Source organism: Buteo buteo, unplaced genomic scaffold, assembly GCF_964188355.1.
Source record: "Buteo buteo unplaced genomic scaffold, bButBut1.hap1.1 HAP1_SCAFFOLD_62, whole genome shotgun sequence".
NCBI classification, from domain to species: Eukaryota; Metazoa; Chordata; class Aves; order Accipitriformes; family Accipitridae; genus Buteo; species Buteo buteo.
The window spans coordinates 527,923-551,530 of NW_027439228.1; the positions used below are offsets into that span (position 1 = coordinate 527,923).

At 47.1% G+C, this 23,608-nt stretch overlaps 1 protein-coding gene across 1 annotated transcript; it reads right to left on the reverse strand.

Annotated features, from left to right (window-relative positions):
- Positions 1 to 1,860: 1,860 nt before the first annotated feature.
- LOC142027847 (uncharacterized) lies at positions 1,861 to 23,353 on the reverse strand. Its single transcript, XM_075022048.1, has 7 exons — positions 23,306 to 23,353; positions 22,705 to 22,845; positions 3,767 to 3,928; positions 3,573 to 3,682; positions 3,220 to 3,415; positions 2,579 to 2,721; positions 1,861 to 2,133 (listed from the first exon to the last, which is right to left on the reverse strand). Exons 1-7 carry the CDS (start codon positions 23,351 to 23,353, stop codon positions 1,887 to 1,889), a joined length of 1,047 nt encoding a protein of 348 aa, XP_074878149.1. The 3' UTR covers positions 1,861 to 1,886.
- Positions 23,354 to 23,608: the final 255 nt, after the last annotated feature.

The window sequence follows — 23,608 nt, forward strand, 5'->3', positions numbered from 1 at the left end:
GTATACAGCATTTCAATGACAATCTCTCCATGTTCAGACACAGAGGTTTCAACAGACCCCCAGATGCAAAGACCAAAAAGAACCCCAAAACCATGGAAGAAAATCAACCCTGTCCCCCCCTTTCTCCTTGTCTTCACATGTAATATTGTGCAAAATGCTGCTATGAAGGTCTCCCTCTGCAACTGCTCCACCCATCACTGGATTCGCCATCTTATTCAAAGTCTCACATATATCTAGTCTCATTTTATCCCATGTACCCGTCTCCTAATAGTGTACCAGGTGCATCCTTCTGCTTGCTTGTCATGGGCAACAGTCATTTTTTCTTTCTCAAGGGAAAGCTGTATTCATACATCAATTCTCCACCTTCATGCCAGAGACTCTCTCCCTTAATTCTTGTTTTCAAAGCCCCTCATACAAAATGCACAACGGGTATGGAATGCCAGAGAATCACAGCACCTGTGTTTTGTATTCAGCCAGCACTAGCTTGAGTGGATGTGCAAAAGCACAAGCCTAGACTTTGGAGGTCCCCAGCCCTCAGCACCCTCTTAGCTCTGTTTCTGCTACATACTTTTTCCCCCTTGCCATGTCTGACTATCACTGTTAAGTTCTTAAAGGCAGGAAAGGAGTGAAATTTACAGTGCTTTGTCTCCTATTGCCAGTGTCTGCAACAATTAACATGAAAATGCACCCTGTCAGTGGTTCACTTCAAGTGTGGAGCATTGCTGTTCCTCTCAAGGGGAAAGAACCTAGTGCAGTTCCCAAGAGCTTGGGTTTTTTAAGCCCCTTTTTAAAATTACATTTCCATAGACAACAGAATATTTAGTTGAGTTATTCTGTGCAAACTGAATCAAATCTTCCTGTCGTTGCTCTCTGTGATCAATAAGAGGTGCATCATTTGAGAGGAGTATTTACAGTGCCCAGTGTGGAAGTTTGGTTTATACCATCGGCGTGAGCGAGGGGGTTCTGAAGAAACTACCAGACAATCAGTATGCAAGGATGACAGCCACAGGGGACAACAAGCTGCAGGTGACCATGGTTGCATAAGGAGCTTCAGCCCTTCTTGGCCAACCTGCTGTACCTACATGTTGCCCTCTACCGGAGATAATGGCACGGCTCCAAGCATACGGCAGGCCTTAGCACAAGATGAGCATTAGCCAAAATCTGAGCAGGAGCTGGGTAACCAGTTGCAGCTCCACGGGTCCCTTCCGACCTCCACCCTCCTGTGCAACTCTGTGCCTTGCTTTCACTCCTAAAGCACCTGAACTCAGCCCTCGTGCCCGCCGGCAAGGATGCTGGGACAAGGCACGATCCCAAACTCCTCCCCGAGGGGTCATCCCCAAACAGCAGCTCCCCGCTCCAGAGCAGCCGATGGCAGACATACTCAGAAGAGAGAAAATATCATTTTATTGAGAACATCAACTGCAGTGGGGGGTGGGCCCAGGACTCACAGGGGTTCAGCCAGTAACAGGAAAACGGCACCTACAAGGACAGAGTCAGAGAGCGCTGCTGAATGCACAGCGGCAGGAAGAGGCAGGGTTTGGTTGCCCTCTCTCTGGGGAACACCGTTGACGAGGAATTGCTCATAGCCCAGAAGAGAGCGAGCTACGGCTGGCATTGCCGAGGGGAGGGCTCTGGCGCCTTATCCCCACGGGGAATGCCCTTAGAGAGCTGTGCGCGCGCAGAGATGCACAGGGCCCCTGTGCCATGCAGCAGGGCTCGATGGGGAGCCCCTGGGGAGCGGCCACGGGGTTCTTGCCAGACCCTGCGCAGCAGCAGAGCCTGGTACACACCTGGGCTTCTCGACCTGCCGGACCTTCCTGCATCTTTTCCGTTTGCGATCCCCCAATACGTTTTCTCTCTTCCTCTTCTTTTTTTCTGCACAGCTTTCATCTCCCCAGGCCTGTTTCCTCCTTCGGTTCCTTCTCTTTTCCTTGTCCCGAGGAGAGCCTGCAAACCTTTCCATCCCACAGTGTGCTTAGATAGGTAAGGCCACGATCCAGCGGAGACAGTTCTGATTTTAACCCAAAGTGACTCGTTTTACCTTCTTTCCTCTGAAAGGCTGCCCAGTTGTTGCGGGCGTAGCAGGGGCTCTGCCGTGCTCTCGAGGGTGGCTGGAGGCAAAGCTGGAGGTGCCTAAACCAGAATTGTTGGAGTTCAGGGGTGGCAAGGGACGGCCTGGAGTAGTAAGGGACTGCTTGCCAAATTACCACCTTAGCTCTCTGGGGAAGATGCTGCTTTGCATCATCCATCCACATTTTGCACAGTCCACCTGCCCCAAAACAGACTTGATGAAACTGTGATGAAGTAGGATCCGAGCAAAAGCCCTCTCAAGTTGACAGCTACTCCCCGCTGTCTTTTTGTAGGTATTTGGTTGGATTAAGCACATGCTTAATGCATTTGAGAAAGGACCTTTCCAGTTTTCCATACAACGTATGACTCCGTGGGGGAGGAGGAGGAACCCCAAACACACAAGCCATCGGCTGGCCGGAGGAGGCCCAGCAGCTACTTGGCCTCCTCAGAAACTACCCTCCTACCCGAGAGACACTGTCACGGTGCTTGTGGAGCAGAGCTGACATACCTCTGTCGTTTTGGACTCCGCCACCATGTCTCCCCCAGCTCCTTTGAGGACACCCAGAGAGGGGGATGCATGCAGAATGGCTTCTGCCTGGTGGCCCTGGTCTCCTCTGCCTGCAGGGCCACTTTGCTCTTCCAAAGGCAGGTCTAGAAAGCAAAACCATGTGCAGCAGTGACGCCTTGGAAGTAGCACACCTAAAGCAAAACCCACCCCAAGCCCTACACCGGTTTTCTTCTTGACGTTGAGGTTTCTGGTATCCCGAGCCCCAGCCTGGGACAGCCCTCAGTTCCTCCTCATACCTGTGGCTCCGTCCATGGGGGCTGGCGACTCCCCAGCTGATGGACAGGAGCGGCCAGCCACCTCCTCCCCAACAATGTCGCCGCAATTTTCAATCATAAACAGCGCCAGCGTGTTCACCTGCACACATCAAACCCTTGCTCTCAACCCAGCTGCCTGAAGTTGTCCCAAGCAGCCTTTCCCACTCCCGACCCTTGCCTCTGCACAGATGGCTGTGGCTGCGGGGCTGCCTTTGCAGGCAGCCACCCCACCGGCATTTGCTCAAGGGAGGGGGCAGCCAGGGACCTCTGAGCAGCCAAGCTCGGATGGGCCGGCAAGGCTGCAGCCGGCTTGCCAACACAGCGCACCTTCTCGGTCACCTCCAGCATGGCCTGGAGCGGGAGCAGGTCCTCGTCGGGTGGGCTCAGCAGGTTTGGCCCAAGGCAGATGGCCAGGTTGCTGCAGCTCATCCTGCTGGTGGCTGCGTTGCGGCCGATGTGCTGGAGGAGGGACAGCAGCCGCTTGAGGAGGAAGAGGTTGGCTGCAGGCAACTTCTCGGCCACCCTGAGGGAACAGGGACACTAGGTTGACAAAGCAGATTTTGCCCAGGCCTGTTGTCCAAGGCAGGGGGGAGCCAGCGGCTGAGTTGCCCAGCTTTCCAGGTGCTCTCAGCCAGCGGCCAGGGCTCCTGCTCAACAGGCAGGCTGCTGCCCGCACTTACGCTTTCAGCTCGGAGACCTTCTCCTCCTTGCTGGTCCTCTCCATGGCTGCCATCCAGTCCTCGTAGAGGTGGGTCACCAGCAGCTTGTCGGGGATGCTTCGGAGGAAGTCCTGCAATGCCAAGGGCTCTGGGTGAGCCTTTGAAGTTTCCAGGCCGGCCAGGAGCTCCTCCAGCCGCAGGTCAGAAGCGCTCACCTTCAAGACGGCGGCCAGCAGGAGTGCAGGCTGGTTGCCCAGGTCGACATCGGCGTCGCGGTCCAGGGCCTCCCGCAGCTCCCGAAGTTCCGTCCCGCTGGCAGCTTTGCGGAATATCCCCTCCGTCGACGGTCCTTCCCGGCGCAGGACAGCCAGCAGCTCCTGCAGGAGAGGCAGGAGGACAGTTGCTTGGCCGAGGAGCTGCCTTCCGACAGCGGTGGCCAGAGCACTGCCCCAGAGCGGGCTCCTTGCTGGGGGTGAAGAGCCCAAGCCGCCATCCCCGGAGCTCCTGGGGACACCCGTGTCCCCTGTGGAGCAGCCGGAGGGAGGGCTCCTACCGCCTCTAGGGAGCATCTGGAGGGCTGGGGACCCCCCCGGCCAGGCTGGCTTACCTGGATGGGCCGGGGCAGGGAGCCGTCCTCCCCGCAGAGGGCTGCCAGGGGCTGGCCAAAGAGCGCCCTGCTGCAGCCAGAGCCCACCTGCCCTGGCACCTGGGCAGCGGCCGGGGTCCTCCGATGAGCAAAGGGCCAGGGCAGCCCCATCCTCTTCCTCCTCCTGCTGCTGCTCCCTCCTGCTGCAAAGGAAAGCCGAGCAAGAGCCCGTCAACGGAGACCGCCGGGCCAGCGCTCCCGGGGCCTGCCCTGCCCGCAGCGTGGTGCTGAGCGGTGCAGCAGGACGGGCAGGGAGCCAGCAGCTGGACCTCCGAGCTCCGGCTCAGCAGCTCCAGTTGGGAGGCTCCTGAGAGCCGGCACGCCACCAGGAGAGGAGAGCCTGGCCCAGCCCTCGCCCTGTCCTCCTCCAAGCTGTGGGCAGCAGCAGAGGCTCCGTGTCCCCGCAGAACCACGTCCAGCGGCCGCTGCCCAGCGGGTGTCCGTCCTTCCTTCCTTCCTCCTGGAGGTGACATCCTGCCTCGGGCTGCCCAACCTGCATGGCGACACTCGAGGGACAAGTGAGCACAGCTCCAGCGCTTGCAGGAGCTTACCGTTCTTCCCGAAACTCACCCGGTGCGTGGCAAAGTCCCCCTCCGCTGCTCGGCGGGACCGTCGGAGGCCCTTGCTTGGGACCAGCCTGCAAGAACCAGGCTGCGCTCAGAGAGCAGCCCCGCGGCGCAAAGGGCCGCCGGCGAGCTGCCAGCCGGCACCGGCAGCCTGAGCGTGGCAGAGCCGGGACCCTCTGCCCTCCCGGGCTCTCTGCCCCGCGGGGCAGGTTTCCCCCCAGCACCGCCGGCCAGGATGTGCCGGCATTCCCGGCGGCTCCCCAACCCTCTCCGCTCCCCGAGCGGCACCACCCTTCCCTCCATCCCTCACCCCACTGGCCGCACGTGCCGGCACAGCCAGAGGCGGGCGAAAGGCAGCCCTTCTCACCTCGGCCTGGCCCTCCATCAGCCTCTCCAGGCTCCCGGCGCTTAATGTCCTCCACTGGGCAAGAGAGAAGGAGCGGAGGCAGGTGAGCAGCGATGCCTCTGCCGCTCGCTCGGCGGGAGGACCAGGGCTCGGGGGCAGAGCCCAGACCGGGCAGGCACTCACGGCGTGGCGGCGGCCCAGCTCCTTCTCCAGGAGCCTGATGGATGGGACAGGCGTCACCCGGGCTCTCTTGGCTCCTTCTGGTGTCCTGTGGACCGGGAAGGGACAGGGAGAGAGCTGGCTGAGCCCCAAGCTGCCTCTTCTCCCTCCTGCGGCAGCTCTGCCCGAGCGAGAGCGGCCGGCAGCCACGGGGGCATCTCTCCCCAGCTGAGGAGCTGCGTTCCCCCGTCCGGCTGCACCTGCAGCATCCCCGCGGCTTACCCCAGCAGCGTGCCCACCCACAGCTCCTTCAGCGCCCGGGAGCTGCAGAAAGAGAGGAGAACCAGCGTCAGGCCCCGCTGCCCCCCAGCCCGTGGGCAGAGGCGGGCGCCTGCGCAGCCCTGCCCCGTGGGGAAGGACGCCAGAGCGGGACGAAGCCCCGTGGGGCAGGACAGAGGCGCTGCCCGAGCCCTGGCTCCCCGTGTCCTGCCAGAGCAGCTGCTTTCGCCCTCCCCTTCTGGGGACCCAAAGGGGATGCGGGACCTGCCCATGCCCCCATCCCTCCCTGCCGGCATGCTGCTCGCTCCTTGCCCAGGCTCTGCACGCAGGGCAGAGGCCGTTCTCACGATGGTGCGGGTGTGCTTGGGAACGTCTCCCGCCCGGCCGTGGCACTCACCCGAAAGTGGCGACGCAGGAGCCGCTGGGCCAGATGAGGAGGATGGAGGTCCTGTCCTCATCGCCGCCTTCCTCCTCTTCCTCGTCCCCCGCCGCCTCCTTTCCGCCGCTCAGCACCCACAGCTGGTCCAGGGCCAGGCAGAGCTGTGGGCGCAGGCTGGTGCCGCGTCTGCAGAGAGCAGAGAGGAGAGGCAGGCGGTGAGCTGGGGGTGTCCTCCTCGGGGTCCCCCCGGGCCGAGCCCTGTCCCCCACCTGCCCTTGGGACAGACATCGATGGGCGCATCCAGCACCAAGGGGCCGGGGCCTGGGGCTGGGGCCGGGGTGTCCCGGGGCTGGGGCCAGGGCCAGGGCTGGGGGAAAGGCAGCTGGGCTCTGAGGGTCTTACTGCAACTTGGCGATCACCAGTTCCTCCTGGAGGAGGAGAAGGCGTCTCTCGCTCCTCTTGCGGCCCCGGGTCAGCCGCACGTCCGCGCTCAGCACCGCCTCGGCGTCGGCGAGAGCCTCCCTGCAGAGCAGAGAGCGGCGGGCATGAGAAAGGCCGCTGCCACCGCGGGTCCCGGCCGTGCCCCCGAGGCACAGGGAGAGCTCACCTGGAGCCGCAGCAGCAGTTGGCCTGGCCCATCCTGCCCGGGAGAGGAGGACCCTCGCCGTGGACCGAGGACGCGGGCCAGTCGGCGACAGCGGGGATGGGAGGCGAGGTGCCGGTGCCGGTTCGGTGCCGCTCGGTCAGATCCTGCCTCCTCCCAGCGCTCCTGCGTGCCAGCACAGCTCCGTGCTGCTGTCTCTGGCGGCCGTGGGCTCCAACTGACCAACATTCCGAGCCCAGCGACCAACATTCTAAGCCCAACGACCAACATTCTAAGCCCAACGACCAACATTCTAAGCCCAACGGAAAGTGGGAGGGGCACTGGGGGGAGAGTTCTTTCCAATATGGCCGTCTCTGCCTGGCACTGGGGAGCCCAGGGCTCGACAGAGCAGAGGGGAAGGGCTTGGGACTTCTGCGGTCTTTCTTGCTAGGACCTTCATGCCCCAGAACTGTGCATTTCCCTAAGCCACTGTGTCTTAGTCACAAGTGTGTGGCTATCCCTGGATTCCCCTTGCTTGTCTATGTAGCACCCTTCCCATTCCCGCCCTTCATGCACATCTCCCTGTGCCACTGCGATGAGGATTAGAATTGTGTGGGTTTTCTCTAGCCAAAGCAGTGGTCAAACTGGGGAGGCTCTCTCTTGGCATGGGACAGTGAGAAAGAAGATGACCATGCTGATAGGGTGCAGATACAGTTTCCAACTTGGTAACGGTAACTTGGTGTTTTGTGCTTTCTGCATTGCTCTGTGTGCCTCAACACTTCACACTGCAAGAGAAAGGGAATGTCATGGTCTGGACCCAGACACCAATATGGACCTCCCTCCCCACGAGAGGGAGAGTCTGTGCAGCATCACACTTTTGCTCTGCCCTCATTAAGACGAAAACCACTTTCACCCTAGACGATTCGTCCCTGAGAAAGACAGCTCTCAGACCATGCAACACTAGCTGGGACAAACATCCTCTCCTGGATAGTGGCATTAAGATAGGCTGTGTATTTTGAACCGTCTGAAGGTCATTGAAGAATGGCCTTGTGAGAAGGTAATCTTGGTGAAGCTGTCGACGGGGCTTCTACGGACATGGGCTCACACACTAACAGACATAGCCATGTGCCACTTATTCTCTTGATCAGCTAAAATATATGATCCATTCGTGAATTGATCTCTTCCTGAATAAACCTCAAACTTCTAAAACAATGACCTAACCAGCTTGAAAAGGCCCCAGGACAGAAACCGAAGCCATAGTCTTAATGGTCACTTTCCTGAAGAGAGATACTGACTTTACAACTTCACTCTGGTTATAATCACAGGATTTATCTTTGCTGCTGCTGCTGCTGCTTTCTCCTCTGAGGCTGGGATTTTGTTAGAGCTATTTTAGACCAGGTCCATGTGATGCAATGCTGACTCTGGTCAGGACTATTCCATGCTCCTGTCTAGAGGCTGCTGCTCACTGTTTGGAGGGAGGAAGGGAGCCTAAAACTTCCTATTTTATCACAAAACTGTCTTTTTATTGGTAGCCCAAAATATTATTGTTTTATGATCTTCTCCAAATAGAAAAATCCCTTACGTAAGTCATTTCACCTGCAGCTGGTACCACTTTCACAGCCCTCTCGATCCTCTTCTGTGAGTGCATTACAGGTACAAGCACGTGGCCATCCCGTGGGGTAGCATGTGAGCAGACAACAGAGGGCTGAAGTCTTTGAAGTGGTTTGTTGGCAGGCAAAACAAGCAGGAGAGGCTTTCCAAGCGCTCATGGTGCTGCAGTCAGAAAAGCGTGTCAAGAAAATGTGTGGAGATGAGCTGCACGGTGAGCGTGGGGCTGCCTGTTCCCGTCATACCCAGAAAAGTTACTGTAATTTGTGGTTCTCCTATTCTGGGCCAGTGGGATGAAGCTGGGGTATAACCTTGAGAACTTAACTGGTCGGGAACACAGAGGAAGCAGTCAAGCACAGAATCTGAGAGAAGTGTAGTCCTGAGCATGTCCTTTATCAAGGTGCCTTGAAGACATTCTCATAGTACAGCACACAAAAAAAGAATTGGGCAGCACGTGGAAGAAGACTCAGAAGAATGCCAATAATACTGCAATTTACCATAAGAAAAGTTGCAATTTCAGCATTTCTTTCTGTTCTCTGTTCATTCTAGCACTGTTCAAGACAATCTGGAATGTCCAAGAAGTGACTGTGTCTGGTCCCACAGTTAGATGAAATCTCCCAGCTGTAAAAACAGCTGCTGCTGCCTATTTATCACACAAAAACATGATTTCTTGATGGTAAGTCTAGTTCCATGTTGCTCTTTGCTAATGTCAGCAGATGTTGATGTTAATATATACAGCATCAGGAGCAACAGAAGGAATCACTGTGGCAGCTGTATTTTTTCCTCTGCAATGAAGGGCATTCCTGCCTTTTATTTGGACTTTGTCTTCAGAAGTAGAAGCAATGCACTACAGTGTACAGGTTAACATCACTTCAGTAGGCTTTTGTGAGTAAATAACAGTCCCATAAGCTCTAACGACATGAGAAATGTGGGATGTGAACTAAATACGATAAACTACTGAGTACAGGTTTTTTTTTGTAAAGTACTTACACATCCATGAAGGAAAAAAACAAAATGAAAACACCATGTTTTGGGATACAACTGACATTTTCCAGCAGGAAAAATTCACTGTGTGCAGCAGAGTTCCTGCTAGGATAGCAACAGTGCACACTGCGGTTACTCTTTGGACAGTTCATGCTAGCTCATCCTACAGAATGGCCGTCTTGCCAGGATGATTCTGAGTAAGAAGTTTTACTGCCTGCATGCTCTGTTAAGTTAGCCCATATTTGGGTTTTTTTGTTTGTTTTGGTTTTTTTTCTTGATGTTTGCTTGTTGTTGTGTTGCATTACAAGTTACAGGAGCCTTACATTGAAGGGAAAGAAAAACGATGTTAATGTATGAAGCCCTTTTTGTTACTCTAGTGAGCACTTACTTATGCCACTAATCCCATGAAGTTGCTTGCATAATTATGCAGCCAAGTTAGAAGTTACCCACATGAGTCAATTTACTCATGAAGGTACATCATTGCTAAGGATGATGTTGTTGTTCCAAACAAGGCAAGACAGTTTGCTTTCTCTCTCAGCACCTGCTCCTCAATAAATAGAAGAGGGCTGATCTGGAGTGAGAATTGCAATACAAACACCCAACTACCTGGAGTTTTGTTCTGCAGAACTAATGTTAAAATCGGGACTCATTCTAATTGGGGTCTGTCAAACAAATAGAAAGATAAGCCTTGCTTTTGTAAGACAAACATGAAAGAGGTTGATTATCAGGCCCGATTTCCCTTAGATAGTTCACTGCATCCCAGGTTACATACATCTTTTCACTTAGAAGTCTGGAGGTGAAGTGAATGCTGCGTGTGCTTTTTTGTTTATTTATTTTTTGTTCTGTACAAAACAATCATCTCATGTGGAACCTTGCAGATGGCTTTGCAATAGATTGTAGTGGGTATATACCCCCTTACTCTAGTCTCACTTCTAGATTTCAAGTTAATTGTTCTTTTGTATTCAGAAGGAGAAAGCTTGTTCAAATACCAACTGCAATTGCCGGGAAACTGGCAGGCAGGCCTGTTGCTTTCTTTGGAGGAAAAAAAAGCAGCTAATTCTTGTATTCACAGGCAAAACATTCATAGCTTTTTAGTAGGTGATTTTTAAACTATAAAGACGTTAGAATTAGGTGAACACATCTTTGTTTTAATGTGCCTCACTCAACACTTTGTATTGTTATGTGTGAGGGATACATTTTTCATGGTCAAATTTCAGCTATGTTGCATGTAAATATAGCAGCATTTGTAAAAGCTGAGAAACACAGCATGTTCAAAGTTTCGTACAGATATGTGATGGTAACCTACCTTAATTGTCATTTTAATCAGTAAGTACATCCTCACGTATCATTCCTGAAGCAAGTGAAGTGAGGTGACAGTTAAATAACTCAGGCAATTAGACATGAAACACTGTGAAGTTTTCAGGTGGCTGCTTTTGTTTCATAAACCAAAATATCAGAAATCCATATATCCAGTCAACAAGATTTGATATAGTAGTTATTTATAGTTTATAAAGGGAAAATGGGGTTTATATGGAATATACACTTTAAGTGAATTCAAGGCACAAAAAGTTTAAAAAAAATTAGCAGAGGAGCTATAGGTATGTTACCGACGGATAAACAGAAAGAACATACATAGGTTTTTCCCCTTCATTTCTGAAGGAAGAAAACAGCTACAGTGCAAAGAAGGATGCACCGAACTAACTTACAACCAAGGGAATGTGGAATAAAGCAGCAGGAAAAAAATGGCTTTGTGAGACAGGGTTAGCAATCATCTTAAATGCCTAAGCATTTGTATGTGTTCCCTACTTTTTGTGGGTAATCGCTCATAGTGTACTAGTGTGTGTTCAAAATTCTATTCATCTTGTACTTGCATTTCACATTTTAAAAATTCATAAGCAAGAAGTTTTTTATTGTTCTCCTGCAGTAGAGGTGAAATCCAGAGGCTTACAAAAGTCAGGAATCTTAGCAGGAAAGAAGAAAAAGATCATTTGGTTGTAATCTTTAAAACTAGAGTTATTCACTAAAGCCTTTTTATAAGACAAGCATCTAGAACACTTCTGTTTCACGGGAAAATACTAAAATCGGTAGAAGAATGGAAGTCTTTCAAGAAGGAAAGAAAAAAGGTGGTGTTGATGTTACCCAGCAAAAATTGTGATTTCTATCTTGGATCTTGTGGTGTTTGGTAGGGTGTTTTAGTCCTGGTTTTTGTATTGCTCAAAGTCTGTGAAAAAGCTATCATCTTATCTTGAGATACAGGCTGAAAATATATTGGCTATTGTAAAATCTCTCTTACCTCATTACATGTGGGATTGGGGGTATGGGTCTGATTTGCATTTCATGAATGTTTGGGGTTCTTTGTGTCAGGACAATATCTCACAAGGCCTTTCATGCTGAGTGCAGAAGGGAACCTGACTGCCCTCCAGTTGAAGGATAAATGAGCTGGTTTCTTGCACAAGGGATCACGCATTGTATGCAGATAGCAAATTCCTTCAATTCTGTGTGAAGCTAAGAACGGTTACCAAAATATGAAGGCTGAAATGTGTTTGTGTGAGGAAGTTCTAGACAGGAATGTCTGCATAATGTCACTGTTTCAAGTGAATTTGTGTGAGATTGGATGCTGGTGCAGACTGAGGTTGGGAGAGTGGAATTTGACTCCGAGTCGGGGGCTTTTCTGGTATATATTTTCCTCAATGTAATAGGTATCTGAGTCTGGAAGTTTCTTCTCATCAAATATCTGCATTTTTATATATGAGTGGAAAAGTATGGTATTAAAATTATTTTCAAGCGTGTTATTCTCCTGTATTGATATTGAATCAGTTAGAGAACAGAAGCCCGAAGAAGTGACTTCTTTTGCCAAGCCTGATTCAGATAAAAGAACAATACAACACAGATCATTGTTATTAAGTGACCTGGGTTAGTCAGTTTTGTTCTATAACATAAGCGTTGTTAGTCTTGGTAATTATTGGTGTTCTGACTGGTCAAGCAGCAATTTGCATTTAATTGTGAGGAAAGATTATTTGTGACAGTGGCACATGTAATGTAGTACATACATATTTATCAGGTTAGAATAAGCTTAAATCACATCTCTTTTCTTACTTCTTACTAGGAAATACCTTAAATGCCTATTTAAAACAAGGTCCATATTTAGTGTTTTTCATGAGTAGGGATGCTTTTCTGAACCTGAACATGAATTCCTTTGTTTATTTTCACTGGTTTGTTTGGGGTTTTTTTTCAGAAAAATAGTGCTATCTGTATACTATCAGCATTACCAGGATCTGATCCAAAGACCATGAAAATCAGTGGAAATGTTCCCACTAATTGCCAAAAGCTTTGGAGGAAGCTTCATTATACTCATAGTCAGAGCAGGGTCATAGGTTCATAAGAAATAAATAGAAATGCCCACATTTGATGAATCGTAATGATAACTTGTGCTTGTTCCATATAGACTAATACATTCTGCCTACTTTGTCTGTAGCTAGGACTGGTTAAACACTAGAAAGGATTAATTACTTGATAAATATTGCCATTATTATGTGAATAATTTATATGAGCATGAATACTGCAAAAAAATTGAATTCTATTCAGTGAAAAATGGCAACATTTACGGAATAATATATTCACAGAATAGTATTGACAAGGGCGACTTGCAATGCAGACACCGGAGTCTTGTTCTACTTGAGAAGAATGTCTTGAGAGAGATGAAAGAATCTAATCTGTGTTCTTTCTCTATGGTGCCAAAACTAACCAGGTTTAAGTTAGGTTTTCAGACATATACCTGGTTTTGGTAACCTGATTAAATGTTTTTAAGAATACCCTTTTAAAAAACTTCACAGTGTATTTTTTTTTTTTAGGAAGGAAGAATAACTGAGAAATACTTGTAACTGCCTATTCAGAAAATAATGAGTTTCTGTCAGTATGTTCAGCGTTAATACTATTAATAATAATATTAAGTTCTGACTAAGGAGGTAGAGAATTTGGGAGTGAAGCTGTGCCTGGGAAGAAGGGAGGGGTGGGGCGAAGGTGTTTTAAGGTTTGGTTTTCCTTCACAGTATCCTTGTTTTGATTTGATTGGTAGTAAATTAAATTGATTTTGTTTCTTCCCCAGGTCAGGTCTGTCTTTTGCCCATGACCATAAGTGGTGAGTGATCCCTCCCTGCCCTTGTCTCGACCCACGAGCGTTTCTTTATATTTTCTCCTCCCCATCCCACCGGGGCTGGGGGGGAGCAGTGAGCAAGTGGCTTGATAGTGCTTTGATACTGGCTGGGCTTAAACCAGGACATAGGTCCTGCACCGTTCATCCGGGAACACACAGCAGATCACAGCTAGTGATCAAGCAGTGTATCTCCAAGGAAGGGTCATTTAGAAGCAAAACAAAGAACTTCTCAAGTCTGAGTTCTGAATATTTCTAGGGAAGCCAAAAGAGCACTGGCAATATCCACGAGCTCTCCCAAGATTTAATGTCTGTTACATAGTAAATGCTGCATAAAAAAAGTACTGAAGACATTATGAAGAGATGTTACATTACAGTAGCATATCTATATTTCAATTAAAATAAGGGACATAAACCTGTTTTATGTGTTCCAAAATAGGTTCAGCTTGCAACACAGTAAATGTTACTGCTAACTAGTTGGATGTGTCCCTAGAAGACGCAGTTAAACTTAATACACAGAATATTTGTAGTACAGCAAGTGAGAGAGTGGCTTATATTCACTAACATTGCAATTGTTAACCTCAAGTGTTTTGATCAAGTTAGGCATAACACGTCAATAGAACAATCAGTAGAAATGTATATTATGGCTATGCTGGAGCTATACATCGGGGAGAATAGAAGAAATACCAGTGTATTTTGATCCTGTCTTGGCTTGAACTTAAATGGCTATACAGGTCCTTTTTTTTTTCCTGTATTTGTCCTAATATCTGTATTATGTGAGTGATGCTGTTTTAAGCTTTTGATATGTGCTATTCTGTCTTCATGGAGTTATGAATGGTCACAAGCATGGAGCTAATGTCTTACGCCAGTTCATTTAAGAAAAAAAAAAGAAAAACAGGGTGATCATTTGTGAGTTAAATAGAACAGGTTATACAGAATCCATTTCTATACCCCTGTCATCAGCTGTCTCCTTGTCAACACAACTTATCCAAGTATATTATTTAATTAGAGGCAAAATAGTACTCATTGCAGCCATAGGCTTTTGAAGAGTGACCTACACGCTAAACTTGTTGCATGTAACTAACCCTACTAAAGTCCAATTTTTGCCTTAGTTTTTAGTCAAGATGCTGACATAGAGGTAGTGCAGCTGGTGGAACACAGTGTATGGATTGGTGTACTGCCACATCTAGAGTTAAGGCAAAGGACTGATGCAGCATAAATAGCAAACCATCCAGAACAGTCCATGAGGAGTTGATTTTGCCAGCATGATGCTGCACACCACCTATTCACAGGAAAAAATGAGAACTTGATGACCCAAGTAACACCCAGAAGTGGATTCAAAGCATTTAAAACCCGGTTATTATACCTGGGGACAGAAGGTATCATTAGAGCTAGAAGCATTCTTTGCACCATCTGGCTATATTGTTCAGCACCAATGGGCGCTAGAAAACCTAACTTGGCAAGTACATGTATTAAGTAATTGGACTCAATATGCCTTTGGGGAACTAAATCTGCTAGTGCAACAAGTATCAAAAATGACATTACAGAATCGTTTAGCCTTAGATATGTTATTGCTAAAAGAACGTGGTGTGTGTGGTATGTTAAACTTGACTGAATCCGAACGTTGTATTACCATTCATAATGCCACAACTTCCATTGAAGAAGCCCGGGCAAAGATGAAAGAGATAGCTGATCAAACAGCTGAATTATTTCAATCAATCAGTCAGCTAACTGGTTTGATGGCTGGAGTCCAAACTCATGGCTGCATTCCATTTTGGGATCCTAGGGACTGACGGGGTGGGGAAAATGGCTTGTAAATATTGGGCTTATGATATTAATTGGATTTATATGTTTAAAAGCTGGCCTTGCCATAGTAAGATGTATGATTAGCCGCCTACTATCTTCAGCTGTCTCTCTCTCTCTTCTAATCTCTGCTATATTAAAATTTGGGACGCGACAATTGTGTATCTGTAATGCAGTTGTAATCATCTCTGCCTGCACAACGGGCATGAGGTCCTATTTTATTTTAAAGGAGCTACAGTGAATCAAGTCAGTGAATCTAATGTGCAGTCTTTCTGGCCAAAAATGTAAGTATTTACTTTAGGATAAGAGAAACAGCACCTTGAACTCACTGGTTATACTGACTCGACTCTCTGTTGCCTGAAAATGGGGCCAAGGTTGGCTCGGGCATGGGTGTCTACATGAGAGACATCCACGTTGAGTCAGATGAATCACACCCCAGTCTCCTGTGTTCCTCATCAGGTCTCTGACAACTCTGCTGTTAGCCCTTACTGAAGCCAAGTACAGTCTCTGTCTCTTTTCTTTCTTTCTTTCTTTAACACAACGCAAATTCAGTCTTAGACATTCAGTTGCAGAAGAAAGTTTGTGTTTGAAGATCACGCTTGGATCTTCGAGTGGATCTAATTAGATGCCTTTTCCTCCTCGCTTCATCCCTGATAAGCTTAGGCACTCTCTGTTTGTCCTGTTTCTGAGGACCACTGCCCAAGGCGCCTAGCATTGCACAGGGAGATGCTGTATCTCATTTTGCACTGTGAATTTTGTAAGTCATCAGGAATGAAGTATTTTGGGGACATAAGCTAATTACATTGCACTCAAGTGAAAAAAGTGCTCTATAACTTCCGAGAGATAATATTGGAATATAATCAGAATATAAATATTTGGGGCAAAAGATGCTTAAAAAGTTAGGTTAAAATTGTGAGCATAGTGCTGTTTTTTTAGTTTGGATTTGTATATGTTTTAAAGTTTGAATGTAAACAAGTCTGGTTGAATTGATGTGGAAAATATGTTCAAATTGCCAAGTACTTCTTTCAAACAAGAATAAGCAAAGTAGCAGCTACAGAGAGTGTTTCAGCTTTAAAGTGTTTTGTATTTTTCAACCCAAATCTCCAATTTTCTGTTAAAATTAAAGTGGCCTAGAAAACCAATCTTTTAATTCTGTGTCACCAATTTGATGATCCACCCCTTCTAAGAAAATTATTGTCAATATTGCTTAGTAGAGACGTAGGCAATTAGTGGTTGGACTGTGGCCTCTCAAGACACGCGTCTCATTTTGTCCAGAAGACTCTCAGGCTGCAGCAAGTGCCCAGACATCACAGCAAAAGTTGAGGATCTAAAAAAGAAGCCTGCAAGTTACAAAGGAGGGATGGGCAAGTAAAAGGCAAAAGCCTGAATCCCATCTGTCCTAAATAATGCACTGCTCAGCTCTGGGCTGGCAGCACAGGCCCCCTGCAGTTCGGGGTCTTGGGCACAAATCTTCTGCAGTTAGGTGCTTACCTCCTTCCTCAGACAGGAAGAAAGAATAAAAGGAGATCCCCGTTACTTAGTTCAGCGAAGGGAAAAGAAAGTTCTATTTAGATCTGATTGCCTGTTTTGAAGGGTGGACTTTAGCACAAAGGCGAATAGTGCCCCAGTAGCAGGTGGCTGGGCAGGCAGAGGGGCTGCAGGGAGTCTGCTCCCAGGGAAGCTGTTCCCCTTTGTATAATTTAGGAACTGTTGTATTGGGGGTTTGAAGCCGAGTTCCCAGCAGGGACATCCTAGCTCCTCTCTCTCTCTGGCCATTAACTGTCCCGAATCCACTGTGGGTTTACAGAAAGTGGGTCAGGCACCGTTAAAGGGGGCTTCTGTCCTCAGGATGCCTGCAACCTCCAGCTCAGCCTTGCGCTTGGTTGGTGAGAGAGCCATGGCTCTAACTGCAAATCTGAGTGAGGAGGGGGTGTGGATATAGGAGTTTTGCAGGGAGCGCCTGAGCCACTGGGCTGCTGGACAGGGCGAGACCCATGCCAGCCAATTCATCTTTTAGCTCCAAATGCCTTTTGACAGAGATGCAGTTCTCCTGGGGATTGTGGGGACGTGCTCCTGCGTCTGGAAAAGATGGCTGAGTTCCTGGCGTAAGAAGGGCACTGAGGTTTAGAGGTCGGATTTGAGGCAGGTATGTGATCTTTAGTCAAAAAAATGTATTTCTGTATAATCAAGCAGTTTTTTACCTCTCCTCTGCTAATCCAGTGTGGAATATGAGCCAACAAAGGGGAAGGGTGAGAGGAGAAAGGCAGGGAAGAGAGAAAGAAAGGACACTTCCATGCTCCGTTCTTGGAAGTGTTCAAGGTCAGGTTGGATGTGGCTTTGAGCAACCTGACCTAGTGAGAGATGTCCCTGGCCATGGCAGAGGGGTTGCTCTACATGAACTTTAAAGGTCCCTTCCAACCCAAACCATTCCACAACTCTATGATTCTGATTCTATGAAATGCTAACAGAGTGCTGCTACCCTCGGTGAACTGCACTCCAGGATGCTGCCACTGGGAATGCTTTGCTGCGCAAGAATGCTGGGAAGACCAACTCACTGTTTCCTATTCTTCAGCAGCGATTTAACCAGGTGACCCAAAGCTCCCAGAAGGACTATGGACGCCAGGATGGCCAGCACCACAGCTGCACTGTACATTAGCGCCGTTTGCATTCTGCAGCCTGTGGACTTTTCTCACCAGCACCTGTAGGAGATGAGACAGTCCCACATATTCATGTGTTCTGCACTGCTGACAGTCGCACAGTGTGTTTGAGAGGCTGAACGGTTGCTAGATGCAGCTGTGCCCGTGGGCTTGGGGCAAGGACTGCTTGCTGGGGACCCTGGATTCCTGAGGAGTGCAATACAGTATTATGAAGGCATAAAAAATAGACAACCAAAGCTGAATGCCTCAGCCCTGCATTCCCCCTATGGCTCTGGAATGGCAGCCAGCTCACAAGCTGAAGTCACACAGCCTACAGCCACTGCTGTAATCCCATCTGGAGGAGAAACATTCCCCTGGTACGTTGCAATCAACTGCTTCATAAGTGAATGGCAGTGCATGGAAGATGAGCAGCAGACACAGGTGTAAGCCGAGACACCCAAAGCTGCAAAGGCACACGGGTGATGTTCTGGGTAGAAAGTTTTCATGCGAAGAATGCGTTAAGCTCACTGCAATACCAGTAATTGTTAAATGTTGGTCTGCAGAGCAGCAGCTGCAGAGGGGATAGAGTGAGTTTTTGCCTGTGACCCAGCAAAGGAAGTGAAGACTCACGACCTACTCATCCGTTCCTTCCAAGGCTCTACGTCAGAATCCCACTGAGATGCAGAGCCTCTTTCTAAGTCATTTAGAAAGACTACAACAGCCTCCATAAACAATGTCCTCTCTCTCCCGGACTGAATTGTTAGTCTAATAGACTGATACTGTTTTTCTGAAGTGAGTGCTTGCAGCTCACAAACAAAACAAAGAAAAGATGAGTAATGTAGCAGTCGTTTCATCAATTTAAACAAATTAAGACCTACTATCAGTCTTCCCTGCAGCAGGCCCACATAAATTAACACAATCTAAGAGCCACACCAAAGGCAAGTCTAGTGAAATAATGTCAAACTAGATTGAGTGCCGCAGGCTGTTTGGGGCAAGATTACTGCTCATTTACCATCTCTCTCGCCCCACAATATGTTGGTTTCAGCTTTGTTAGCTGCTACAAGTCAACTGATGGAGCCACCTCACAAATTTATTCCGTGCCCCAAGGACTTGAAGAGCTTGATCTGAAGTATCTTTTATACATTATTTCAATGGCAGTTACTACAGCTCTGCGTGATACTTCAGAAGAAAGTTAAAAGTTGAACTTTAGCATAAATCCTAGTAGTATCACCTTTAAAAGAAGCAAAAAGGCTTCAGCTGTTTTGATAAGAACATATCAAAAATCCTTACCTTGCTCTCACCAAGTTCTGAAATCCATTCTTTGGCCAAGTTATTCAGTTTACCAAGAACAACCAGCCTGTAAAGAAAACTTGTGTATAAGTTTGCCCTAAAAAACCCCAGGAGATTAACAAATTTTACAGCCTTGTTATACCTGTGATTCAGTTCTTCCTCATCTTCAAATACCCCACATGCTTTCATTGCTTCAACCAGCTTCTGAGTATGAATGCAGTCTATATCCTTAGGAGGAGCCAAGCTAATGGGAGAAGTCATTCCATAGTGCCTTTGAGGCTGGTTCTGCAGCCTAGGAGTACTGTGGGAGACAATAAAATACTGAAGACCCCACAACAGAAAAAAAAAAAAACAACAAACCAACCACCTTACTGGAAAATACCCATCCACTTACAGGTTTCCAAATCAGCTTCTGCTCTTTTGCCCATCATTAACATGAATGAGGGGAAAAAGATCCTGCTTATGGTTTTTAGATAACTTGACCTCCTTGCAATCAGAAGCAGCACAGGACAAACATGGCAGCACAACATTAAATTAAAAGCAGCATGAATTTTTTTTTTTTTAAACACCACAGAACCCTTGCTTTAGAAAGGGAAAAAGGGAGAAAGAAACCCCTACTTTGCATTACCAGCTGAAACCAGGGGAGAGAAAGGAGTGGGACAGGAGGTGAGGACTGTACTTAATGGATCAAGGGTCTCTACAGAAACACTAGTAGCAAAAGGGGGAGACACATGAAAAAGGTCTCTACAACTCATCATGCTTGTCAAAAAGCCCATATCCAGACCCAAAGGCTAAAGGGATTAATGATGCCATTATTCAAACCGGACATTTTCCTACTTCATATACGGACAACTTCAAATATTAGCTGGGTTAGTCGAGAGATGCTTAGAACTATTTAAGGCATCTGACCCACTTCGGCTGGAATGGGATGAGGAAATGCTCAAAGGACAGCTTCAACACTTGATTTTAAAAAGGTAGCTTATTGCAGCTCCTTAATTCTAATTGTTGCCTTTATCTTCCACTGAGGGAAGATGGATTTCTCTCTCTCAGAGTAGCTTTATCCAACTACAGACATGGCTTTTAGTCATCTGGTGGGTTCCCCCCGCCTCCCTTCTCTATGAGCTCATTTTTCAACCTTTTTTCTACATGTTTTCCAAAAAGCTGGAGCGGGGGGGTATTAGGACTGTAGTCCTATCAACTAGTCTCTCCAGTCAGAACAGCTCTTTACTTACAAGGGTAACTAGGCCTTGACCTAATTTGCCTTGCCTTGTTTATAGGCATTGTCAACTTCCACTTCCTAAGTAAAAATAGTCTTAATGAATATTTTCCTTCTTATGATATTATTTCCATAACAAATACAGAAGGAAAGCTTATGTTTAATTGATATGAACTACATCTAAATTAGAACACCTACAGCAGCAACTTCCTACATGCTTTACGTATTACTTGCAACGTACAACTTGCACTTCAGAGAGTTTGCACAACACAAGAATGCGTTTTGGACTTTGCTAGCATCCAAGATCTTTCCAGTGTACAGAAGGCCACCATCTGCCTTTCATTGCCCCGTTCTTCCTACAGAGGCTATAATTAGAGATTGACATAAAGGACAATATCAATTAGATGTAGCAGATATTATTAAGAGCAAAGTCTTCTAGGCAAGAATCGATAGTTTTCAGTTGCCTGCATGTATTACTCAAAAATTGATCTCATAACTTAAAAGTTGAGGAAAATCGCACTTGGAAAGCCTTACTGAGAGTGACTTATGCCCAACAGAATGTGTTCCCCTTTTGGTATTAAAAAAAAAAAAAAAAAAAATCTTACTTCTCTCTCTCAACTGTACCAGACTGCCAGGCATATACAAAGAAGAGAACTTAAGAGAGAAAGCAGCACACATGGCATACTACCTATTCATCCATCAGCCTTCTGTTCAAATGAGAAGTCTCTGGCAGTTTAATATTTTGCCAGCTCTTGCTATGATTTGTCCACCACAGTGAACAGCTCCAACCTACTTCTGTTCCGAGAGATCCTAATTTTATACAAGAAGTTAAACTGATTTGTTCCCAGTTTTGACACTTGTTTATAGCTTCACAAAGCTGCAAGCCATTTCTCCTGCATACTCCAAGAGACAACAGATAAGTTCACACTATTACAGTTCAGGGAGTTGCCTTCAGCCATCAGGGTGGTGTATGAGCCTCCACTGTGAATGCGTCTCTCCAACTCATGCGGTCAGCTTGCCTCCAGCCGGGTAGAAATTTATCACTCCAGCCTTTTCCACCCACACCACTTGGGAGGAGGAATGAATGGAAATCAGCTCCTGAACCCCCGAAATTGATAGCACAACCCAAACCAAACCAAACAAACCAACCAATCAAATCCAACCAACCAAGAAAACCCCCAAGCCCCATGACCTTCACTGAAGTAACACCAGCTACACCTTCCATTCCTACCACACAAACTCATGCCAATAAAAGCCTGCAGGCACCTGCTGGCAAGTTAAAGCACCTTGTTCCTGACGCCAGCATTCAAAGAAAGCTGCTTTTTTTCCACCTTGAAGCTGGGTCGGTAGCCCGAGAGCAGTGACAAGCTGCAGGCGCTGGCAGCCCGTACGGCACAGATATTAACTCATTTTCCCTCAAACTTCTTTTATCTTCTTCCACGTACGCTTCCTATGCTGTTGCCTCACAATGATGTATTTGGCCTGCTCTTGTCCCTGAACTGTTATTTTCTTGCTTCCTGGAGATTTTAGACAATCTGTGGGATGGATCCGGGGTTTTGTTCTGATTCATCTTTAAGATTTTATAAACACAGTGCACCCTTACAATCTATCTCTAACACATACATACCAAAAGGAAGGACTGACATGACACTGCAGTAATAGATAAAACAGACTCCTCTCTCTCCAACTGAGAGAAAGCAGCTTGGCTATTTGGGCTGACTAAACTGAAGAAACTCAAAATTGTCAAAAAATAACAGTGTTGACTTTTCCAAGAATTGCTCAATCAGTGTCAACGAAGTTGTTAGAAAAAGAATGTTGGAGGCTGACTTCTATTGGGAAATCAATTTCTACAGCCCTGTTCAGCCAGAAATCAAAAGGCTGTCTGTCCACCTGAGCCTTTAATTGTTTTTAATTCTGATATGGAATTATGGTTTCCTGCAAAAAAGTTCCTTTTTCAGAGTCCTCTTTTCGATCAGGTACTGGAGTTTTATTTTAAATAATTTTACTGCAAGCACAGATCCCCTTCGTTAAAGCCAATTCAAATTAGGCCATTTAAAAATTAAGGACTGCTTGTATTCTCCACAACTCTCTGTCCATACTTACTTCTTTATAAATCGGCTGTTGCAGAAGTTAAAAGTGCTACGGCCTCGTTTAACAGCTTACAAGTAGTAATACATCGAATTTCTGTACAACACTTGCAGTTCCCAGCCTGGTCTGCCACCTGCTGAGCAAAGTGTACTGGCTCTCGCTGGATGACCTTTTGGAGTGGAGAGAGGAAACAGGAAAAAATCCCATTCAGTTTATCTGAAGAGAATTTTTTAAAAGACATTCTAAAGTTACAGTTCCTTACCAGTGGTGGGTATTGATTGTCCTTGGGGGCCCAGATGACTTGCTAATGCTGTTGCCTTCACACAGGAACCTCACAGCCCTTCTGAATAAACGCAGACAGTTGGAAAATAAGCTGTACTGAAATATAAGAATCGCTGCATATGTTGAAATAAAGCTTACCTTCTCTTCCAACGAACTGCTGGTGAACAGAACACTCATGAGTGGTGGTGGAGGCGGTGGCAGTAGCGGCTGCTGCTGCTGCCGAATCTGCTGACGCAGCCTTTTTGTGTAGCCAATTCCATTTCTTAAATTGTTCACAGCCTAGAGGCAGAAAAACATTTACAAAAAGGGTAAGATGAAACTTCAGCAGATCTACGAACAAAAGCCTTCACAGAGGAAAATTACTTGTGTATTCCTGTAAATGCTATCAGTCCTAAAAGAAACCAACAGACAGATATATGAAACCAACATGCACATCACATGAAACACTCATACTAATGACTGGTAACTCAGAGTAACTGTATGTAATGTACTTCAGTGTTAGCGCCGAATTTGAAAGCGAGGCAATCATGTCAAACAAAAGCGTGACCTGAATTTGCCAGGTTGTCTCTAAAGAGTTGTAAGCTTCTGTGACAGCAACAGATAACGTATTTGGAAAGTAAATTTAGCCTTATTCAATTACGCCTTGCTTAAGGAGATGTAAATTAGTATCTTCTTCCCTTTCAGCTTTCTACAAATAGCCTTTTCTTACAAGCACTTTATGTAAATGTCATCACATTACCTCGCGTAGGCACTTGTTGGCAATTAAAGCATCAGGCGAAACATCCATCTGATGCCACGCTGGGCATGTATGTTCCTCAGATTCCAGCAATGCTGTTCTAATACCTCTGTATAATTAGAATAATCAAAATAGTATTTAGCCAAACTAAGGAAGTTTTGGGGGTTCTCATCAATTATAAAAGCACACATATGATTAATGGGTGAATATGGTCTTGAATTGAGAGCATGAAGCTAGAAATGTTCAACAGTGTAAAAAATCTCTAGTATGCAGCAAATAACTATACAGTTTTGATATTTCACTATT

Coding starts and splice junctions, on each gene's coding strand:
- LOC142027847 (XM_075022048.1), bottom strand. CDS start 23,353: ATGGATGTTTCGCCTGATGCTTTAATTGCCAACAAGTGCCTACGCGAG. Junction 3,929..22,704: donor GCAGTTCGTTGGAAGAGAAG/GTAAGCTTTATT, acceptor CCTCTCCTGCAG/GAGCTGCTGGCTGTCCTGCG. Junction 2,134..2,578: donor CGGAGTCCAAAACGACAGAG/GTATGTCAGCTC, acceptor ATTCTGGTTTAG/GCACCTCCAGCTTTGCCTCC.